The 18,423-nt window shown below is 40.3% G+C and overlaps 1 protein-coding gene and 1 pseudogene across 16 annotated transcripts in view; one reads left to right on the top strand and one right to left on the bottom strand.

Annotated features, from left to right (window-relative positions):
• The window catches only part of SYNE1 (spectrin repeat containing nuclear envelope protein 1), a 494,933-nt gene that overhangs the window by 171,469 nt on the left and 305,041 nt on the right, over positions 1–18,423 (bottom strand). For 14 of the 16 annotated variants that reach the window (XM_044924087.2, XM_044924084.2, XM_044924085.2 and 11 more), the window contains 4 exons: positions 14,639–14,833; positions 13,413–13,553; positions 6,168–6,335; positions 5,726–5,887 (listed from right to left, as the gene is read on the bottom strand). In XM_044924087.2, the coding sequence (XP_044780022.2) occupies positions 5,726–5,887; positions 6,168–6,335; positions 13,413–13,553; positions 14,639–14,833 (666 nt within the window). The remainder of the gene's footprint in view (positions 1–5,725; positions 5,888–6,167; positions 6,336–13,412; positions 13,554–14,638; positions 14,834–18,423) is intronic. The other 2 variants (XM_044924082.2, XM_044924086.2) reach the window with 2 other exon arrangements.
• LOC112587347 lies at positions 2,168–2,696 on the top strand (annotated as a pseudogene).

The raw sequence follows: 18,423 nt of genomic DNA, 5'->3' as shown, positions 1-18,423 counted from the left end.
CTAGTTCTGTTCCACTGACTCATGTGGTGTTTTTGCTAATATAACACTCTCATAATTATTATAGTTTTATGTCTCACTCTCATTTTTCAATTTTATTCATCTTCTTCAAGGCTGTCTTGGTGGTTCTTAACTCTTCATTTTCAATATATATTTTTTCATACATTTACAATATATTTTAGAATTATCTTAATCTCTACCAAAGAACTTGCTAGGATATTTTCATAGGATTGTAATAAATTTACAGGCTATTATTGCTTGTTATACATTCAAAATGCTTTTCATCCAGTAAGTTATTTTCTCCTATTTTATAATCATTTTTGGTATTTGATTGCCAAAAATATAAAATTCATATCATTTGGTCTGTTTTAAGGGCTTCTCCATAACTAGTCTGACCTATTGTCCTTTTTCCTGCATTGATTCTCTGTACAAGATGAGCCCCCTTTGCTAATGCACACCACGTCCACTCTCACTCTCTCATTCTATGCCTTTCCTCACATGTTTAATAGTGCCTCCTACCCACTCCTGTTACTATTCCAAACTTTCAAAATCCTTGTTTTCCCAACAGATCTGTTAGAGTCTCCTTTCATTTACCTCCCACCACTGTAACACACAATCATCTCACTGGGTTATGTATAACGTGCTGGTAATTCACTTCACCCCCTAAAATCATGTTAATGAAAAAGTCTATTTCAGCTGTGAACACAGTAGGCACTCTGCATATCTAGTTGAATTAGTTCCAATTCATTATAGACAAAACAGGTATCTGAATCATAAAGCAACCAGAAAAAAAAAAAATCTTCCTCACTCATTTAATCTCAGTGGATTTGACCAATAAGGTATAGAGTGAAGTGAACTACTTCCTTTTCAAACTCATAATGTTGTAAAGCAGCTATATGAATGTCCTGAAGTAAGGGATAAAGGAATTAGGAATCCTAGAACTGCTAATTTCCATACTGTTAGAGTCAAGCCTCTCTGTCCATGCTTCAGTTTACTCTCAAGGGAGAGTGGATATTTTAGGGAAGGTTGTTAAGTTTTAACTTCAAGACCCACTAGGCAAACTTACCAGGAGATGGGATTTCCTTTTGTGGTGATGTAAATGTTTTGAAACCAGATAGAGGGGGGCGATTGTATAACCTTGTAAAAGAACTAAAAGTCACTGAACTGTACACTTTAAAATGGTTAATTTCATGTGATGTTAACTTCAATCTAAAAAACAAAAAAATCCAGCAGTTGAATATGTCTTTGATTTGTAACTCTTTTCAACTGGTGGCCAGCTGCTTCCTTTCCTACAGCACCTGACTCAAAACTAAGGAGAGGAGATGAAATGTTCCTCTTTGTGTTTCTAACTTGTGTTTACAAGGAGGGCATGTGTATGACCAGTCCGGCTTAAAGTACCTTGGGCTTTTCTAAACTGACTCTGGGGAGAACACGGAGTGCACGTCTGGTTCAACAAGAAAGGAGAACATGAATTTCATTGTGACTTTCATAACTGTCTACACAAGCTCAGTCCATCTCAAACTTTGAGCAGTTACATATATTAAAGAAACAGAACCAAAATAACCTCAGAGCTCTGCCTCCAAACTACCACTGGGTTCAGGTGGCAAAGATAACATACACCCACAAAGGGTTAGCTGCCCATGATAATGAAGGTCCCGTAACACGCAGAACAGCCACAAGTCAGCTCATGAACTGCACTGATGTCTCCAAATTAAACCTATTGTTCAATTTCAAGAGGGTAACAGGAAAGGCACAAGACTCCACCCAAATTCGGTAGATTTAGACAGGTGTTTAGAGGAAAAGCATAGGAATTAGAATAGTTCTTTAAAGAAACATTACTTCCCAGAGCATGTTGGGGAAAAGAAAAAAATTAAAGTATTTTTATTAACCTTTAGAAAGTACGAAAATCATATTGGCCCCTCTTACCCACATTCCATTGGACTTTATTTAAAAAGAGTAATTCTCAAAGTGTGCTCAACAGTCCCATAGATCTGTCTCTTGCTTCAACAGTGATTGGACAGAACAGATCCAGGGACGCCCCTTGCCCCAGCCTCAGACCACCCTCCAACCTTTTTTCCAGTCGCAACCTTTAGCATCAGCCACTCAGCTGTCCACGATCACCGGGACCAGCCACCATTTGTTGAGCTTAACTCCTTATTAACGATCAACCATGAGCTCTCAGATTCGTCAGAATTATTCCACTGAGGTGGAGGCCGCCGTCAACTGCCTGGTTAACATGCATCTGTGGGTCTCCTACACCTCCCTTTCTCTGGGCTTCTATTTCGACTGTGACGATGTGGCTCTGGAGGGTATGGGCCACCTTTTTCTGCAAGTTGGCCAAGGAGAAGGGCGAGGGTGCAAAGCATCTCTTGAAAATGCAAAATCAGTATGGCAGCCGTGACCTCTTTCTGGACGTGTGTAAGCCGTCTCAAGATGAATGGGGTAAAACCCAGGATGCTAGGGAAGCTGCCCTTCTCACAGAGAAGAACCTGAGCCAGGCCCTTTGGGATCTGCATGGCCTGGGTTCTGCCCGTGCAGACCCCCACATCCGTGACTTGCTGGAGAACCACTTTCTAGATGAGGAGGTGAAACTCATCAAGAACATGGGCGACCACCTGACCCACTTCCACAGGCTGGCTGGTCCCCAGGCTGGGTTGGGCAAATATGTCTTCGAAAGGCTCACCCTCAAGCACGACTAGGAACTTGTGGAGACCAGTGGCCATTGAGCAGTCCCCCTAACGTCAGGGCTGCCTCAAACCCCTCTCTGCAGCCACTAGGCAGCTTTTTAACACTCAGGAGCCCTCTCTTAAGCCTTGGACCAAATGGAAACAATAAAGTGTTTTTGCAGCATCAAAAAAAAAAAAAAAAAAAAAAAAAAAACTAGAGTAATTCTATCATATCTTAGGATTTTTAAAGTATCATTCCAGAAGCCAAAAACCAATTTAGATATTATGATACCATTAGCTTTCCATGTAGGCAGCACTGTCCCAGAATTTGCAGAATTTAGGTACAGACAGCAAAAGTTAGCAAAAGTAGGTCAGATGGAAAATGTTAGATTTGTGGTGAAACAAGAAATTATACATTATTTATATTTCCTTCCCTCTCCTTAGAGCATTAATATACTTGTTAAGTGCAAATGCTGGCTAAGCACTGAGTTAGAATCACATCTCCTCAGTGCTATAATTGTTATAGCATCACCCCTCTCAATTTAGAAAGGGATGAAAATCATGTGGTTGGCCTTAATGACAAGAAAACTCACAGGATAGCTTCTAATTTATAATGCTTAGCATTAATGTGCAATTTTGAGTTTTCGCCATTAGATCCCTTAAACAAAATAATAATTCTGCTGTACATGCAGTTTGTGTGCGTTTTCATACTAATGCCTGAGAGGCAGGGTGATGCTGGTGCTTGGGAGTTAATTTGCATCTTAATTCTGAACTCTGGAAGGTCAAGGCAGACCACCAGGACCCTACTTTCAGTTCATAAATGCTGTGGGACCCAGTGAAGGGTCTTTGGGAGCTGTGGTCTGTCACCTGGGACACAAGAATGATGAGCCCTGAACAAACACAGTGATCAGAAAGTACCTGAAAGTAGAGAGAGTCAAATTTTGTAAACCGTGACACTGACTAAGCTGTGACACTGAGATTCACTCTAATCAAGCCTTTGGACGACTTCTCCTCAATCCTTTTTGTGCGTGCATGCTAAGTTGCTTCAGTCATGTCTGATTCTGTGCAACCCTACGGACTGCAGCCTTCCAGGCTCCTCTGTCCATGGGATTCTCCAGGCAAGAATACTAGAATGGGTTGCCGTGCCCTCCTCCAAGGGATCTTCCTGACCCAGGGATGGAACCCATGTCTCTTACGTCAATCAGGTTCTTTAGCACTAGTGCCACCTGGAAAACTCCCTAATCCTTTTTGGTTGCTTAAAAGAAGCTGTAATCAAATGCATGGATGTTCTCTGGCTAGTACAGGTACAGTGAAGGGTTGGAGAGGTGAGGGGCAGACAGAGCCCTGGGAAGCACACTGGGGCCACCCAGAGAGCCCCCTCAGGTGACAATGAAGTGGATGTTGACAATTACAAAACCGAGGTATCAGTTAAAAAGGACCGTGGTGCTCAGGGGAACACAGCATGGTAGTAACAGAGACCTAAGTCCCTGACTGTCCTTGTGATCGGCTTGATCCAAGCAAACAAAGGTTAGTTTTAATTTTGTATTTTTATAGCACCCTCCCCAAGCCAAATGGACTGTGGGTGATTTTAAGATAGCAGAAAGACCAAAAGACAATCATTTTACCAAAACAAAGCCTGTAAAAATGGATGCTGTACACTCTGATGTCTATCTTAAGAAGCTACGAGAATGTCAAAAACCCGAAACCACTATTTCTCAATACTGTCTCTAGATGAATTGTTTCCACTTTTGTGTTAATACTTCAAGGCCCTTTATTGTAAAATAGTACAATTTTATCTTGGACTATACATATAAACAGGCAATGTATGCCAAGGTTACTGTGGGTTCCAAAACTACAACGATTTTAAGTAAAGACAGAGTACACAGTTTCATTCTTAGAGCTGACAAATTTCCCAGTCTTTATTTGATAGACACATATATCATACCATGCTTTCACAGCTCTAAATTAGCATCTAAAAGTATCTCTCTTTCCCTCTGCCTTTGATAGGGTTGTTTTATGCTTCTGAGATCTGGTCAGGGCAGGCAGCATTTTCCTGCGCCGTGGTGATCGAATATTTAGGTCACTGTAAAGATACTGATACACCTCAGTATCTTGGACTCAGTTACGCGTTAATAGTAATCTGATAATATTGCTAAAGCATTATTAACCTATGCACTTAGCATGCATTATAAAGTGATGCATTTCTAACAGTGTCTGAGCTAGGTTAATGTAATCATCTCATCTCTGTTTCTCACCTAAAGCTGAAGCATCATCCAGTGTACCTTTTTCCTTTTTTTCCCAGTGTACCTTTTAATAAATGATTTAAGTCTGGGACAACCACAGGATTATAACTTGGAAACCCTTTTTCTTCAACTGCTGCTTTGCCCGCTGAAGTCTCAGAGCTATTCTAAGTAATAAGAAGGTACCCGGTACACACTCAGATGCTCAGTCGTGTCTGACTCTTTGTGACCCCAAAGACTGTAGCCCGCCAGGCTTCTCTGTCCATAAGATTCTCCAGCAAGAGTACTGAAGTGCGTTGCCATGCCCTCCTCCAGGGACTCACTGGCTAAGTTTCTTTAAACAACTCACCAGAAGTCCAGTGGTTAGGACTCTGTGCTTCCACTGCAGGGGACACGGGTTTGATCCCTGATCGGGAAACTGAGATCCCATAGGCTGGGCAGTGCAGCCAAAAAGGATAAATTCATTAATTTAATTAAAAAAAAAACAATACCCAGAGAGGGTAGATGTGGGGTGCCTTTTATTGTTATGATAATAGTTCAAAACAAAATAAAAATAATGTGGCAACAATAAGGAAAGACAGTTTATGTAATAATAAACGTGAAAAAGCAACACCAACGCCTGAATTCCTTTCTTCCCCTCTTGGATCCCTTCCTGAAGCAATGATGGAAACAAAACCACCACTTGGAATCTTGCTGACTCTGTAACAGTTGATCAGTGAAACATGCCAGCCTGCCCTCTTATGCACCGGCTTGAGCAGTCAGTCATAAATAAGGGTGCACCAGTTTGATCAAGCAGGAAGCTGAAGTCATGGCTGTTCTTACCTGATGTTCGGCCATCTGGCTCTCGGGACTCCTGCCCTGCTCCAGACTCTCACTGAGTTTCATCTCGATGGCCTCCATTTTCGTGGAGATGGACTGGAGGGAGTCCTGGTACTTCTGCTGGCGTTCCAAGGCTTCATAGAGTGTGCGCTGCTTCTCGCTGATCTAAAGAAGAAAAGGGATATTACCAAATGTCTCCCACCCCTTATCTTCTAGATTACGACATTTCTTTCCTCACTGCTTTACCTCTGTGACTCAACTGAGGCTATTCAACTGTACACGGGATGTGCAAACATTAGGCACTTATTTCATAAGACAATCACTAAGGAAATCTGGTGTCTTGAGTGTGTGCACAGTTGTGTCCGACTCTTTGCGACCCTAGGACTGCAGCCCGCCAGGCTCCTCTGTCTCGTGGGCTAAATAGTCCCACATCTGGCAGACTTACCACATTCTTTAAGGTTTCCCAAGAGCGCTGCAAATCGTCCAGCTTCGCAGTAGCGGAAGGCTCCAGTCCTGGTTCATAGAGCTCTTGGGGTGGCAGCGTGCTGGGGGGAACCTTGGCAGCATCGGTCTGTAACCTCTCAGGAGATAAGGCTTGGTAATAAGCGATGTCCTGTAGGAGCAAGGTACAGTGTTAGATGCAAGAGGAAGACAAAACTTAGGTCACTGTGCTTGTCATGCAGAGGAAAGTTTTAGGATTCATACCTGGGCCCGGGGGCTACAACCATCAAAGTTAGTAAACTCCTGTGATAAGAAGGTCATATCAAAGCACACTGTTGTTGCTTTCAGATGTTGATTCATATAAAAAGCAATTTACCAATATTTCAAGTTGCCAAAACTCATTCCTACTTTATATTTGGCAAAATTAAAATACAAAGAATTTAACTGGTATACACATTTCAAGACTGATTAACCAGAAAAAAAGGAGAATCTAAATGATGTATTTCCTGAAATGGTGATGAATATGTTGATCAGTTTTGAATAACTTTTAAAAACCTTTGATTGAAATACATTTGAATCTCTGAAAAGTTTTTCAGGTATAGCCAGATTTTCAATATTTGAGTTCTTTATTCACAGAAATTAATGTAAATATGTTAATATGTTATTTAAATATGTCTTAATTAAACATGTTAATAAATTACTTAAATTATAAATATATTAATATTTAATAAGGGAAAATGTAATGGGGAGGTTAAAACTACTCTAAGAAACAAATAATAATGAGGTTTTCCTCTATTCAATTCCTGGAAGAACACAAGAAACAAAGTGGATGCTGAAACAGGAGGCTTTTGAATTTTTTATATCTTGGGCAATAAGTAACATGACATGTTTTATTAGTATTGATAATAGAATTTACTATATCAAGATACATAATTCATATGCTTTTAATTGTTTTTATGGTTGTGTATCTATATATTTATAGAAATTGAAGGGAGTACTGTTTATATTGTGGAAAATACTATTATAAATTTCACTACTTCACAGTTGTACTGTTTAAGATTAAAAACCTGAGCCTTATTGATGATAATGTCTTGGTAAAAAGTATTGAAGGCCCCAGATACCTGGGAAAAACCAAGGCAACAGCAGGAAGGAGCCTGGTGTCTTGGGGTCAATACTAGGGCAGAAGCAGGGTTGTATAGTAGAATGAGTTCAGACAGGAGTCTGACACTGGAGGAGTCAGGACACCTGAGACCCCAGGTGAAATTCACCTTCTAAGTAGCTAGAGAATTGGATCCTTGTAGCTCAGTTAGTAAATCATCTGCCTGCAATGCAGGAGACCCAGGTTCGATACCTGAGTCGGGAAGATCCCCGGAGAAGGAAATGGCAACCCACTCCAGTATTCTTGCCTGGAGAATCCCATGGACAGAGGAGCCTGGTGGGCTAGAGTACATGGGGTCACAAGAATCTGACAGGACTGAGCGACTAAATCACCACCACCACCATAGAATTGGAGAAAGTCACTCACATCTTGTGCATAGACTCCCTCATCTGCACAACCCTGGGTAGATTCGAGGATTAAATAAAGTGATATCTGAGTGGCCATGAGACCCTCTACGATCTTCTTATTGCTGAGGCCTCCAGGTAAGTCCTCCACATTTACTGATGACACTGGAGCATGGAGACTGGTTCCTTTTCATCCCTAACCCTGTCACTCATCTCAAGCAGATCATCTTGGTATTTTCAAGTCCCTGACAACCTTATATCCATCCATCCTCGCCCACTTGCCCTCCTTGAACACGACAGGTTGTCGTCACTGAACTGATTCACCCTGAGTATATTTCTGACTAAGTGATGTAAACCATTCTCTTGCCAACAGCTGTGTTTCCTTTGTCCCTTTAAGTTCTGCTTCAACCACTTGGAAAACCCCAACTATGACTCAATCCAACTTTTCCTTACAGAATGCATATGTGTGTGCACACATGTACACACACAAATTGGGATATTTCTGCAACTTCTCAAATTTTCAAAGGTCTGTCTATATTCAGACTCACCTCTATTTTACTCATTCTAGTCCTCTTGAGTAAAGATAATCCTCTTACCTGCCCCTACAACCTCATCCACCTTCCCTTTCTCAAGGATCTTGGTTCATTAATATCTACTCCATCTCCACTGACTTTTCCCTTAGCATATAAATAAATCTTTTCCATCTGAAAACACCTACACACAGCCTTCTTTGTTTTTTTCTTTTAGGGTATCATATATTAGAAAGTTCTACAAATCATAACATAATGACTCATTACACACAAATACAATTTGCACACACATTTCTAACCATTGTTTTCTCCCTTTTGCTTCATAATTCAGTTTCTGAAGATAGTAGTTTACACTTGATATGTTCACCCGTCCACTTCTAAATACCCAACTGAGCCTTGATTCTAGCAACTCCACTAAAAGTGCTCTGGCCATAATCATCAGTGGCTGTTTTCTATGATATAAAATGATTATTTTTCGAATCTTCTCTTGCCTGGTTTCTCACTGGAATTCAGTACCACTGATCATCCCTTCTTGGAAAAGACTTTCATTTTACCCTCTCTGTTCTACCTCTCTCGTCATTCAGTCTTTCTCTTTTGTTTTGTGCACTCATTCTTAAACACTGCTATATTTATGAGCTCCAGACTCACATAATGAGTTGTACAAGTTGATCCCATAGTCTCTTCAAACTCAATACTTGAAAAAAAAAAAACAAGCAAACCAATCAAAAAAACCACATGGAGGATAAGAAATGGATTTAGGAAAAAAGATGACGTTTTGCCCATCTTTCAATGAATGAATGAAGTTTTATCCATCTTTCTAATCACCTCACTTGGGATTTATTCTCCATTCCTTCTCTTCCTGACCACTGCTGCGCATGTAAGAATGAAGTTCTATACCTTTGCCACAGCACAGTTTGGGTTCAAGTTCAAGTTCAGGTTATAGCGACAACTTCCTAACTCTGAGGTTGCAAACTGGCAGCCTGCAGGTTGACTCTAGCCTGCATATATTTAGCTTGGCTTATACAGTGTTTTAAATTGTTTTGAATTTCTCCTCAACCAGAAAGGGAGCTTTTGTAAGAATCCCGATTCATGGCTTCCTCTGCAAACAAAATCCAGGTAAGACAGGATTCCACATTCACATGCCTACGGTAATTCTAAGAGAGGAAAGGCTGCCTAGTTCATGTGGGGAGGCTCTGTCAGGGCCCCACAGCCCCCTGGCTGTTTCTTTCATTTACATCACCAGTAAATGACTGGTGATCAGTCATCAGTCTGAATGACTGGACCAGACACCAGAGTGTGTAAACTTTTGTCCCTCACTCACTTCCCTGGCTCTAGATTTGTCCATCACCATCCTCCTGTCTATACTGATACTGAAGAATCTGTTCTACAGCTCACTTCTGTGCAGAGCTTCTAGTTAAATTCCTTCAGTGGTTAACTATTAGTTCCTGGACAAAGTTCAGATTCTTTCGTGTGGCATCAGGGTGTGTTTCCTATATCCCCTTCAGCTTCATTTCTCCCCCCATCTCCTTCACCAAATCTATGCTTCTCCCATTATTCTGATGTTATTTGCAGTTGCTTTGCTAGGCCATTTTCCTTCCTGCTGCCTGAAAAAACTTCCTATATGTGCTTCTTTCTGCCTGAAAGACTTCTCCTCACTCTAGAGCACTCCAACTGTACCTGACTTATACTACTTTAAAACTAAAGGGGGGAGTCCTCGACCCACTGAACTCCAGCCTTGTTTAGGTACTTACCCTGTGTCCTTCCTTCACATTCTGCTTCCCGCCCTCAGAGCACTTGTCCCACTCCATGGTCACCATGTGCCTGCTCTCACACGGACTGTGAGTTCCTTAAAAACTGTGCAAGTGTCTGAATCTGAGCATACCATGGAGTGTTTGGCAAATAACAGGTAGGTATATACATTCATTGGGCTTCCATGGTGGCTCAGTGATAAAGAATCCACCTGGAATGCAGGAGACTTGGGTTTAATCCTTGGGTCAGGAAGATTCCCTGGAGAAGGAAATGGCAAGCCACTCCAGTGGAGAATCCCATGGACAGAGGAGCCTGGTGGGCCACAGTCCATGTGGTCACGAAGAGCCAGACACATCTTAGCAACTAAACAACAATAACATATACATTCATAAAAAAACTGTCTATGTAAAAGCACTTTTCTTTCTCTTTTTTTTTTTTTGCTGCACTGCATGGCATTTAAGATCTTTTAACCTTCTCAACCGGGAATCAAACCCGTATCTTCTACATTGGAAATGCAGAGTGTTAACCACTGACCACCAGGGACGTTCTCTAAAAAGACTTCTTTAAACTCTATTATTTTGCTTACATGGATGGTATTAATAGTACTATGAGTGTCCACAAGGAAAAGCAAATAGTTGTTTTGATGTAAAAATTTTAAATACTCTATTATAAATAATGAAAGCCCAAAAGAATAAAATAAAATAAATTTGTTACAAAAAAAATCTGTTTTCTGGCTTCTGTGTCTCAAATTTCTTAAAATAATTTGAAAATATCACCTTTTATAGATTAATAATTTGCATCTATTTGAGGACTACATAGATGTAATAAAATAAATTGATCAGTTTTATAAGTAACTACTAAATATTTGTTATAGTGAGGAATCACCCCCAGATATATCTCTTGTTGGTTACGTGTCTACATTAAAGGGGTTATTATCTAGCAGATTCCTACGGAATTGAATTTGGAAACTGCTACATTTTGATTCCTTTTCCAATCTAAAATGTGCTTTCAGAATCCACATCGCATTTAACTTTCACAATGTGGTGAATTAAGTAGCCCTGCTTCCCATTACAAATGAGGGACTTTCCAGGTACATGCAACTTAGCAGAAGAGCTGGGATCCATCCCCAGCTTTTAAACTGGAGACGGGGATTCTACTTACTACAATACTGCTCTTTTCAAACTTCTACTTTCCTCAACTCTTCCGAGGAGGAGCCCAAGTCTTGGCCTGCTTTTAATAGGATCAAGAATCCTGCAGCAAAGTCTGGGGATGTCTCATTATTTCTCTCCTCAAGTAAACTAAACCGCTATCGCATTTCAGCTAATAACTACTGTCAGAGACAGAACACACTGACTGTGGGGAGATCAGTTAGTTATATAATGGAGATCTACTTACAGAAGTAGCAAGCACACAGTCTTTTTTTTTTAACAGCTGTGATTTTATAAAGCAGTTATATTTGGCCCTTCCTTGAAACAGCTGTGTACATTCTGTGCAGTGTTTTGAGTCTGCAAACTGGAACTTATGGGAATTCTAAACGTTTTCCTCAGCTTCAAGAGAAAGTTTTGTAAATGCAGGCATCTCTGGCCATGTTGCAGTATTTGTTCATTTTCCTCTGACTTACATCACTCGATGAGAATTGCATGTGGCTGGAATGACGGGGTCAATTTGTTTGAATAACACCAAGCATAACACTTATGCTTTCTAACAACTTCCTGGGAGTAAAGTCTGACATGAAAGAAATAAAGATCTTTTTCCCCTAATTTATATAATACTATGTCAGGTTAATATTAAAATTTAAATCAAAGTTTTCCTGTGATCTGGGAGGGAGGGGGGTCAACATGGGATTAAGACAAAGCATAATTTTGCTCATAATTTGGAGATTTGATTGAGCTTGACAGTTAAAGCAATTGTAATGAAAATGCTTGCATACAACATCATTTACAGAAGACTTTCACCTGTACAAGGAAAGATACTTCATAAGATGCAGCACTGAGAATTATAATTTTAGAAGAGGGATATTCTTTCCATAGTGTTAGTCCAACAGTCAGTGTTCATTGTTCAACTTGGAAATTTTAAGAACATTAAACCCATCGTATAGGACACATTTTCTTACACAATAAAAAGCTGACTCTAGCCATATTTCTATGATTCTAATGACATCTGCGGCCACAGGGAAGAACACATCGTCAAAGAATGAGTAATTCATATTTTTCCCAAATCCTCCAGAACACTGTGAACTTCTCCTTTTTTACAATTTCCCCTAACACTTTTGTTATTATTCAACTTATGGCCACTTTTCTCACTCAACTATAAGGTGCTTGAAAGCAGGGGCTACTGCTGTTTCATCCTTTATTATATCTCTGGATCCTAGCACAAGATTTCATGCCAAGCAAGCTAGCTAGCTGATAATGAATGAACTGATACCTTTCTTAGAGCTCCATAGATTTTTACCAAGAGAACTGTTTTATCGAAAGATTTCATTGCTTTATTTTCCTTGTTTGGAGGGAGGTGGGCTCTCTATATCACAGAAATCCTATTTTGCATGCTTCTGCTTTAAAATAAAATAATATGATTGGTTGGTAATATAGCTTATAGAACATTTGCTCTGGTCAATGCTTCTCCCTTGATAATAAATTTCAGCTTTTTTGAACACAAGTAATTTCATAGTAAAGCAACTAGAAATTTTTTTTTTGGTTCTTTGGCTAAAGAAAAAAAAAGAAAGCATTATTCAATATGCATTAAACAATTCTGATTATTATAAAAACATCCTTTTGATTTCTATGCAATATTTTTCATGAAAATTTTTGAGATATTTAATTTAGTATGATCTATATTTAATGGAATGTACACTCAAAAGGCACCTCATAATGAGAAGCTGTTGTCCCCATTTTATATAAAATAAAACTTAAGGTTATCGACAGATAAGAAAACTCAAAACACAGATCTAGTTAGGCACTAACGTATATACTGACAGATGGCCTTTAAATTGGTTGGCAACTAGTAAATAATGAAGAAGTCTTTGTTATATTATATGGTGAAGATAAATTTTCCATCTTCAAAATCCGAGCTGGCAAGTGTCAAAACTTTGTTCAATGAATGTTAACAACAGCAATAGAATCATGTTATTTTACAAAGGTGACATGAACATTTCATTTTCTATTAGGATGCAGTACTCCATTACAAACAGCTGTTAGATGCTAAAGCCATAATGCCTTAAAACAGGCCCTTCTGCAGCTCTCGTTTCTGTGACCTAATTTTTGCTCATCGCATCTTAGTAGCCCAGGAGAGATGGTAGGTTAAGCCAGCGTGGGTCTCACATGATAATCCCAGTTTATGCAACTGTCACACCTAATGGTGTGACAGATTCTCAAAGTCTACGAGCCATACCCACAGTCTAATAAGAACAGAGAATGGAGTCCTGCATCCGTTCAGAGATCTGAGCTAGAGGGATGCCAAGTGGGCAGTACCTGGTTAACAGAGGCATCTGTATTAGCCACAGGTGAAGGGGAGCGGCAAGCAGGCGGAGAGGAGATCTCACTGTTGGTTCCCTCCTCCCCAGACTCCTCAGTGACAGGTGACAGCAAAGTGTGACAGCGACCTGCAGTCATCTGTCACATAGAATGTGGCCCAAAGGACATGAAAATCGGTTAGTTATATTAACAAAACACCTGACCAGGCACCGGTTAAAACAGAGATAACCATACAACAAAAGTTAGAGTTACTGAGATCTCAATTTACATACAAATTCTGTGTTACTATTTGAAAGTTTTGTCCTCAAGTGACTATGACATTAGGGACCATTGTAAAACACACATGGGTAGGGGATACATGTCACATCATGGAGTTTCATTGTCGATTAAATATTTCTTTAACTTATGTTCCTTTTCTTGATTGTCTGTATCTTTATAAATAATGATTAAAAATCACAAAGCATACAAATGAGAGACGGTCTATGAATTAAGGCTTGGTCTTTTGTAGGTATTTCAAATTCCAACTATTCTAGTGAGACAAATGTACCCAAAGTAATATATCACAAAAAGAGGTCAGGCTTGGTTATACACTACCGAAGACACAGTACATATGTGTGAAAATATAAGTGCTGGAAAACAATGAATTAAGAGGATAATGAACTCACTTTAGATGTACAGTGATGGGGGAAATAACATTGCAGATAGAAATGAATGGAATTTATTTTAATCCAAAGTTAACTGTTGGATTTTCTATTATCTTATTCTTCTAATAATAGCTTTTCTTCGATATATTATGAAACATTTATAGGACAGAGTAGGCAAGCACACCTAGTCACCCAGCACATTACCAGGAAACACACACACACACACAAATGTATGTAGCGTGATTCTCCCATTCCCCCAGAAAACTAGAAAACTGTGCAAAGGAATTTTTTTGACGCTCAGAGCCTCTGAGCATTATTGCTAAATTATAAACAAATGCAGGGCTGACCTTCAGCACATTAAGTAATTACGGAGTCTCAAACAGCTTCGCTTCAACTGCCACTGTTTACAGTGTCAAAGACTGGCCTCGGCCCAAATGTAGTCAGAGAGTTAAGGGGACTGTTCCTCAGTTCATATCTGCAAGATCTCTAATACCAAGCCCCCTGAAAGGAGCTCAGGCCACTAGCCAGGAGACAGAAGGAAGACAGCGCACTGGCAAGCCGGCCTTGACCCTTACTCACCATGACCACAGAGGGGTGGGCCGAGGTCGCGGGGAGGAGCTCCCCGTCCAAGTCCTCCGTGCCCTCCGCCAGCCCCTCCACCTCGGTCACCGTCAGCAGCATGGTGGCGTGCTTGGCTTTCATGGTCAGCATCTTGCACTTGGAGTTCAAAGAGGCGATCTGCTCCTGGTAGCCCTTGATTTTCTGAGCCAGCTCCTGAGGAAACATTTCCCCCCCGCCTCGGGGTGTCACAGCAGCATCAGAAGGAAACAGAGCTAGAAGCGTTCATCTTCCTCCGGGGCTGGCCAATGAAATCACAGAGCCGCGCCAGACCGAGCGGCGGGGAGGCAGGATGTGGACGGTGCGAGCGCGGAGCCTGCCTGCCGCGCGCCCCGAGCCAGACCACAGCGCGGCGGGCCGGGAGGGGCGGTGGGGACCGCGCGGCGGGAGGCACGGAGCCAGGCGGCAGGGATTCTAATCCCAGAGATGCTCAGGGCTGGCCTGGCATTTGGGTAACGTTAAAGACTGGCAACTTTCTTTAAAATGCCTGAGGAATCTGAAATTGCCAGATGGTTCATGCCATGGAAATTAGGTCATGTGATGACTAAAACTGCCAAAAATGCAATGCTGGGTTCTTACCATCTCGAATATGTCAAACAGAGCAGTCATTTGTGACAGAGAAGTCATAAAGTAAACTGCTCCTGAATTCCTGTGACCCTGGCGAGTTGTTTTTTGCAGATAAGCTAAAGACTACTTAGGAAATCCTTATTTTTGATGCATTTTCCTCCCCAAAGAAAATTTTGTGCATTCATGAAAATTTCCCTCATGTACTCCATTATGCCTCTAATGTTTCTGATGCCTCAAACTAGAGCTTTGAACTTGAAGTTCTGTTCCATTATAATGTCTTTTGATTTCCTTTGTTAGTCAAAAAAATTGTTTTGAGGTTTTAAAATTTTTACAAGGAGCTAATTGAAAATATATTCTGAATAGCACATAGCTCTTAAAAAACAAATATTATAGTATTAAAATTCTAAAATAATCTAAAATGGTAATCCTAAAATGTTAAATTTATACTTTCTTTACTTCAAAGATTAAAAAATGAACATGTAAGCATTCTTTTTTTTTTACATTCATGTTAACAAAAATATTAATCCTAAAAGTACAAAATCTCTGCTTTTTTTTCTATTCCTTTTATTTGGCTTCTTCACTTGAAAAGCTGTCATTTAGTGCTTGTACGGTACACATTTTGTGAGTCTTTAAAATGTGTGTGTATACACTCAAAGGAGAGCTTTGAACCTGACATTCAAACTACAGCTTTGAACTTGAAGTTCAGAAACAAAATAACAATAACAAAATGATACATGTGTATATATATATACATGTGTATATGTATGAAAAGCGAAGTCACTCAGTCGTGTCGGACTCTTTGCGACCCCACGGACTGTAACCTACCAGGCTCCTCTGTCCATGGGATTTTCCGGGCAAGCGTACTGGAGTGGGGTGCCATTGCCTTCTGTGTGTATATGTATATGTACACACAAACACACCATTTTGTGATTGTGTCACTTTGTGTTTCCCCTCCCAACCAAAACCGACTGTGTCGGTGTAAGGGAAAACAATCCAGCAGAATTCAGCTAGCAGCCTGTCCTCTTGACTTCTAGTAGAAAGTATAGGAATTTTTTAATCTAGGATTTAAAAAGTAGAAATCATCACTTCTTTACCTTTCAGGGTTGCAGATACTTAGTTAAACCTAATAGGGTTTTGTTTTGTTTTTTTTTGGCCTAGTCACACAGCTTGATGGATCTTAGTTCCCTGGATTGAACTCAGGCCCATGGCATTGAAACCACCAAGGCCTAGCCACCAGACTGCCAGGAAATTCCCCTAATAGGATTTTTAAATAGCTATTTATCACATATGCTTTCATGCCTAACATATGAATACTCTATAATAACTAGTAACCATGCATGTTTGGAAGTCATCTACCAGCTCACTGGACTCCTTGAATTCTATGTTTTCAGCTAAAACTTTGTGCATTCATGAAAATTTCCCTCATATAGTCCACTGAGCCTTCATACCACGGCTGCCCATCTGGTAAAATTGAGGACTCTGTGAGCAACCGAGTTAGTCTCAGTCCTTCCACCATTCATGCCCACAGGGATGGTCATGTCCCATATGGCAGTACCCTGCTTAGCACACTGACAGCAAATGCCCGTTTTCTAAATCTCAAATTATTGGGTATAAAACTCATCTGAGTTGCTTGCTAGCAATGCAGTTCTGATCTAGGCTCCAAAAGATTTTGATTTATTAGGCCTATGAAAATCTGCCTTTTATCATTAGTCCATGAGACTCCCTTGAAGAAATAGTTCTCTGCCGGTATCCCAGGAGCTTTGTGGGTTGGGGGTCAAATTCGCTAAATTAAAATGGAGCATGGATGAGTTAATGAGTTCTCCACGCTCAGGAAGCATATGTATGTGTAGTTTTAACTGAGTATTTCTGAAGATCAAGACAAGGGATGAGTGTACAAGTGGGGACTCGGGTACAGAGGCTGCTCTGAGGGAAGGTGCCCTCTAGGCAACCTCCTGCACCCAGGAGCATGCCTTCTGTGTCACGTGGAAAGCAGCTCTGAGAGTCTCTCCTATGCCTTAAAAGTGACAGGATCACTTTTTTTTTTAATTAAATGTAACATTTGAAAAATTACAGGGAAAAAAGTGAATTCCCTAGAAATAAACAAATAATTAGTCATCTTTATGAGTTAAAGTTAAGCAAATGGAAACTAGCCTCACCTCAAGATGAAAATCCATTAAAAACACACATAAAAAAACAGGAAAAAACATTCTCCCAGAATTCCCTGTTATAAATCAGGCTTCCCCAACGACTCCCCCTACCCCCACCTCCACCCCCACTGCCCTCCACCACACTTTCCTTCCTGTGTTTGTTTTACATAAACAATGAGCCTGATGCAGGACTATGTCATTATAAACATGCAAATGCACTCTAAATCACATGCCAAGACTAACACAGTCTGCACTAATGTTTAGAACTGGGAGAAGAAGATGCGACAAAATGAACAGATCATTGAACAGGAGCCAGAGGACCATCTATGGCTGACTCTGCTGAGAGCTGGCAAGTCATTTATTCTCCTACACCATCATTCTTTTTTTTTTTTTTTCAGTCTTAGTTCCCTGAGCAGGGATTGAACTCGTACCCCCCTGCAGTGGAAGCTTTGAGTCTTAACCACTGGACCACCAGGGAAGTCCCCAAATGTACCAGATTAGAATCTGTTTTCTATCAGCTACTACATTTGGAGGCTTAAGAAGTCATTCTAAAAAATTAATTTCTGTTTTCTTATCAGTAAAATGAAGACAATTCACACCCACACAAATTCTTAAGCTCATTGGATTTTTGTGAAAGATAATCTGGAAAACACTGTAAACTGTCTTAAAACACATAAAACAACAAAAAATCTATAGTAATGATAATTATTGTCATTCCAGATAGATTAAAAAAAAGTATTTTCTGTGCTGTGGTTGAAAAGTTGTTGCAACAAAATTCTGGATCTTATGATGTGGGATTAAAAGTAGTTTCAGAATAAATGTGTATTATGAAGTCTAATGGAGAAGGCAATGGTACCCCACTCCAGTACTCTTGCCTGGAAAATCCCATGGACCGAGGAGCCTGGTGGGCTGCAGTCCATGGGGTCGCTAAGAGTTGGACACAACTAAGTGACTTCATTTTCACTTTTCACTTTCATGCATTGGAGAAGGAAATGGAAACCCACTTCAGTGTTCTTGCCTGGAGAATCCCAG

Source organism: Bubalus bubalis, chromosome 10 (assembly GCF_019923935.1).
Source record: "Bubalus bubalis isolate 160015118507 breed Murrah chromosome 10, NDDB_SH_1, whole genome shotgun sequence".
In the NCBI taxonomy this organism is placed as follows: Eukaryota; Metazoa; Chordata; class Mammalia; order Artiodactyla; family Bovidae; genus Bubalus; species Bubalus bubalis.
Note: the sequence above shows the minus strand (reverse complement) of the source record. Positions and strands in the feature narration are given on the sequence as shown.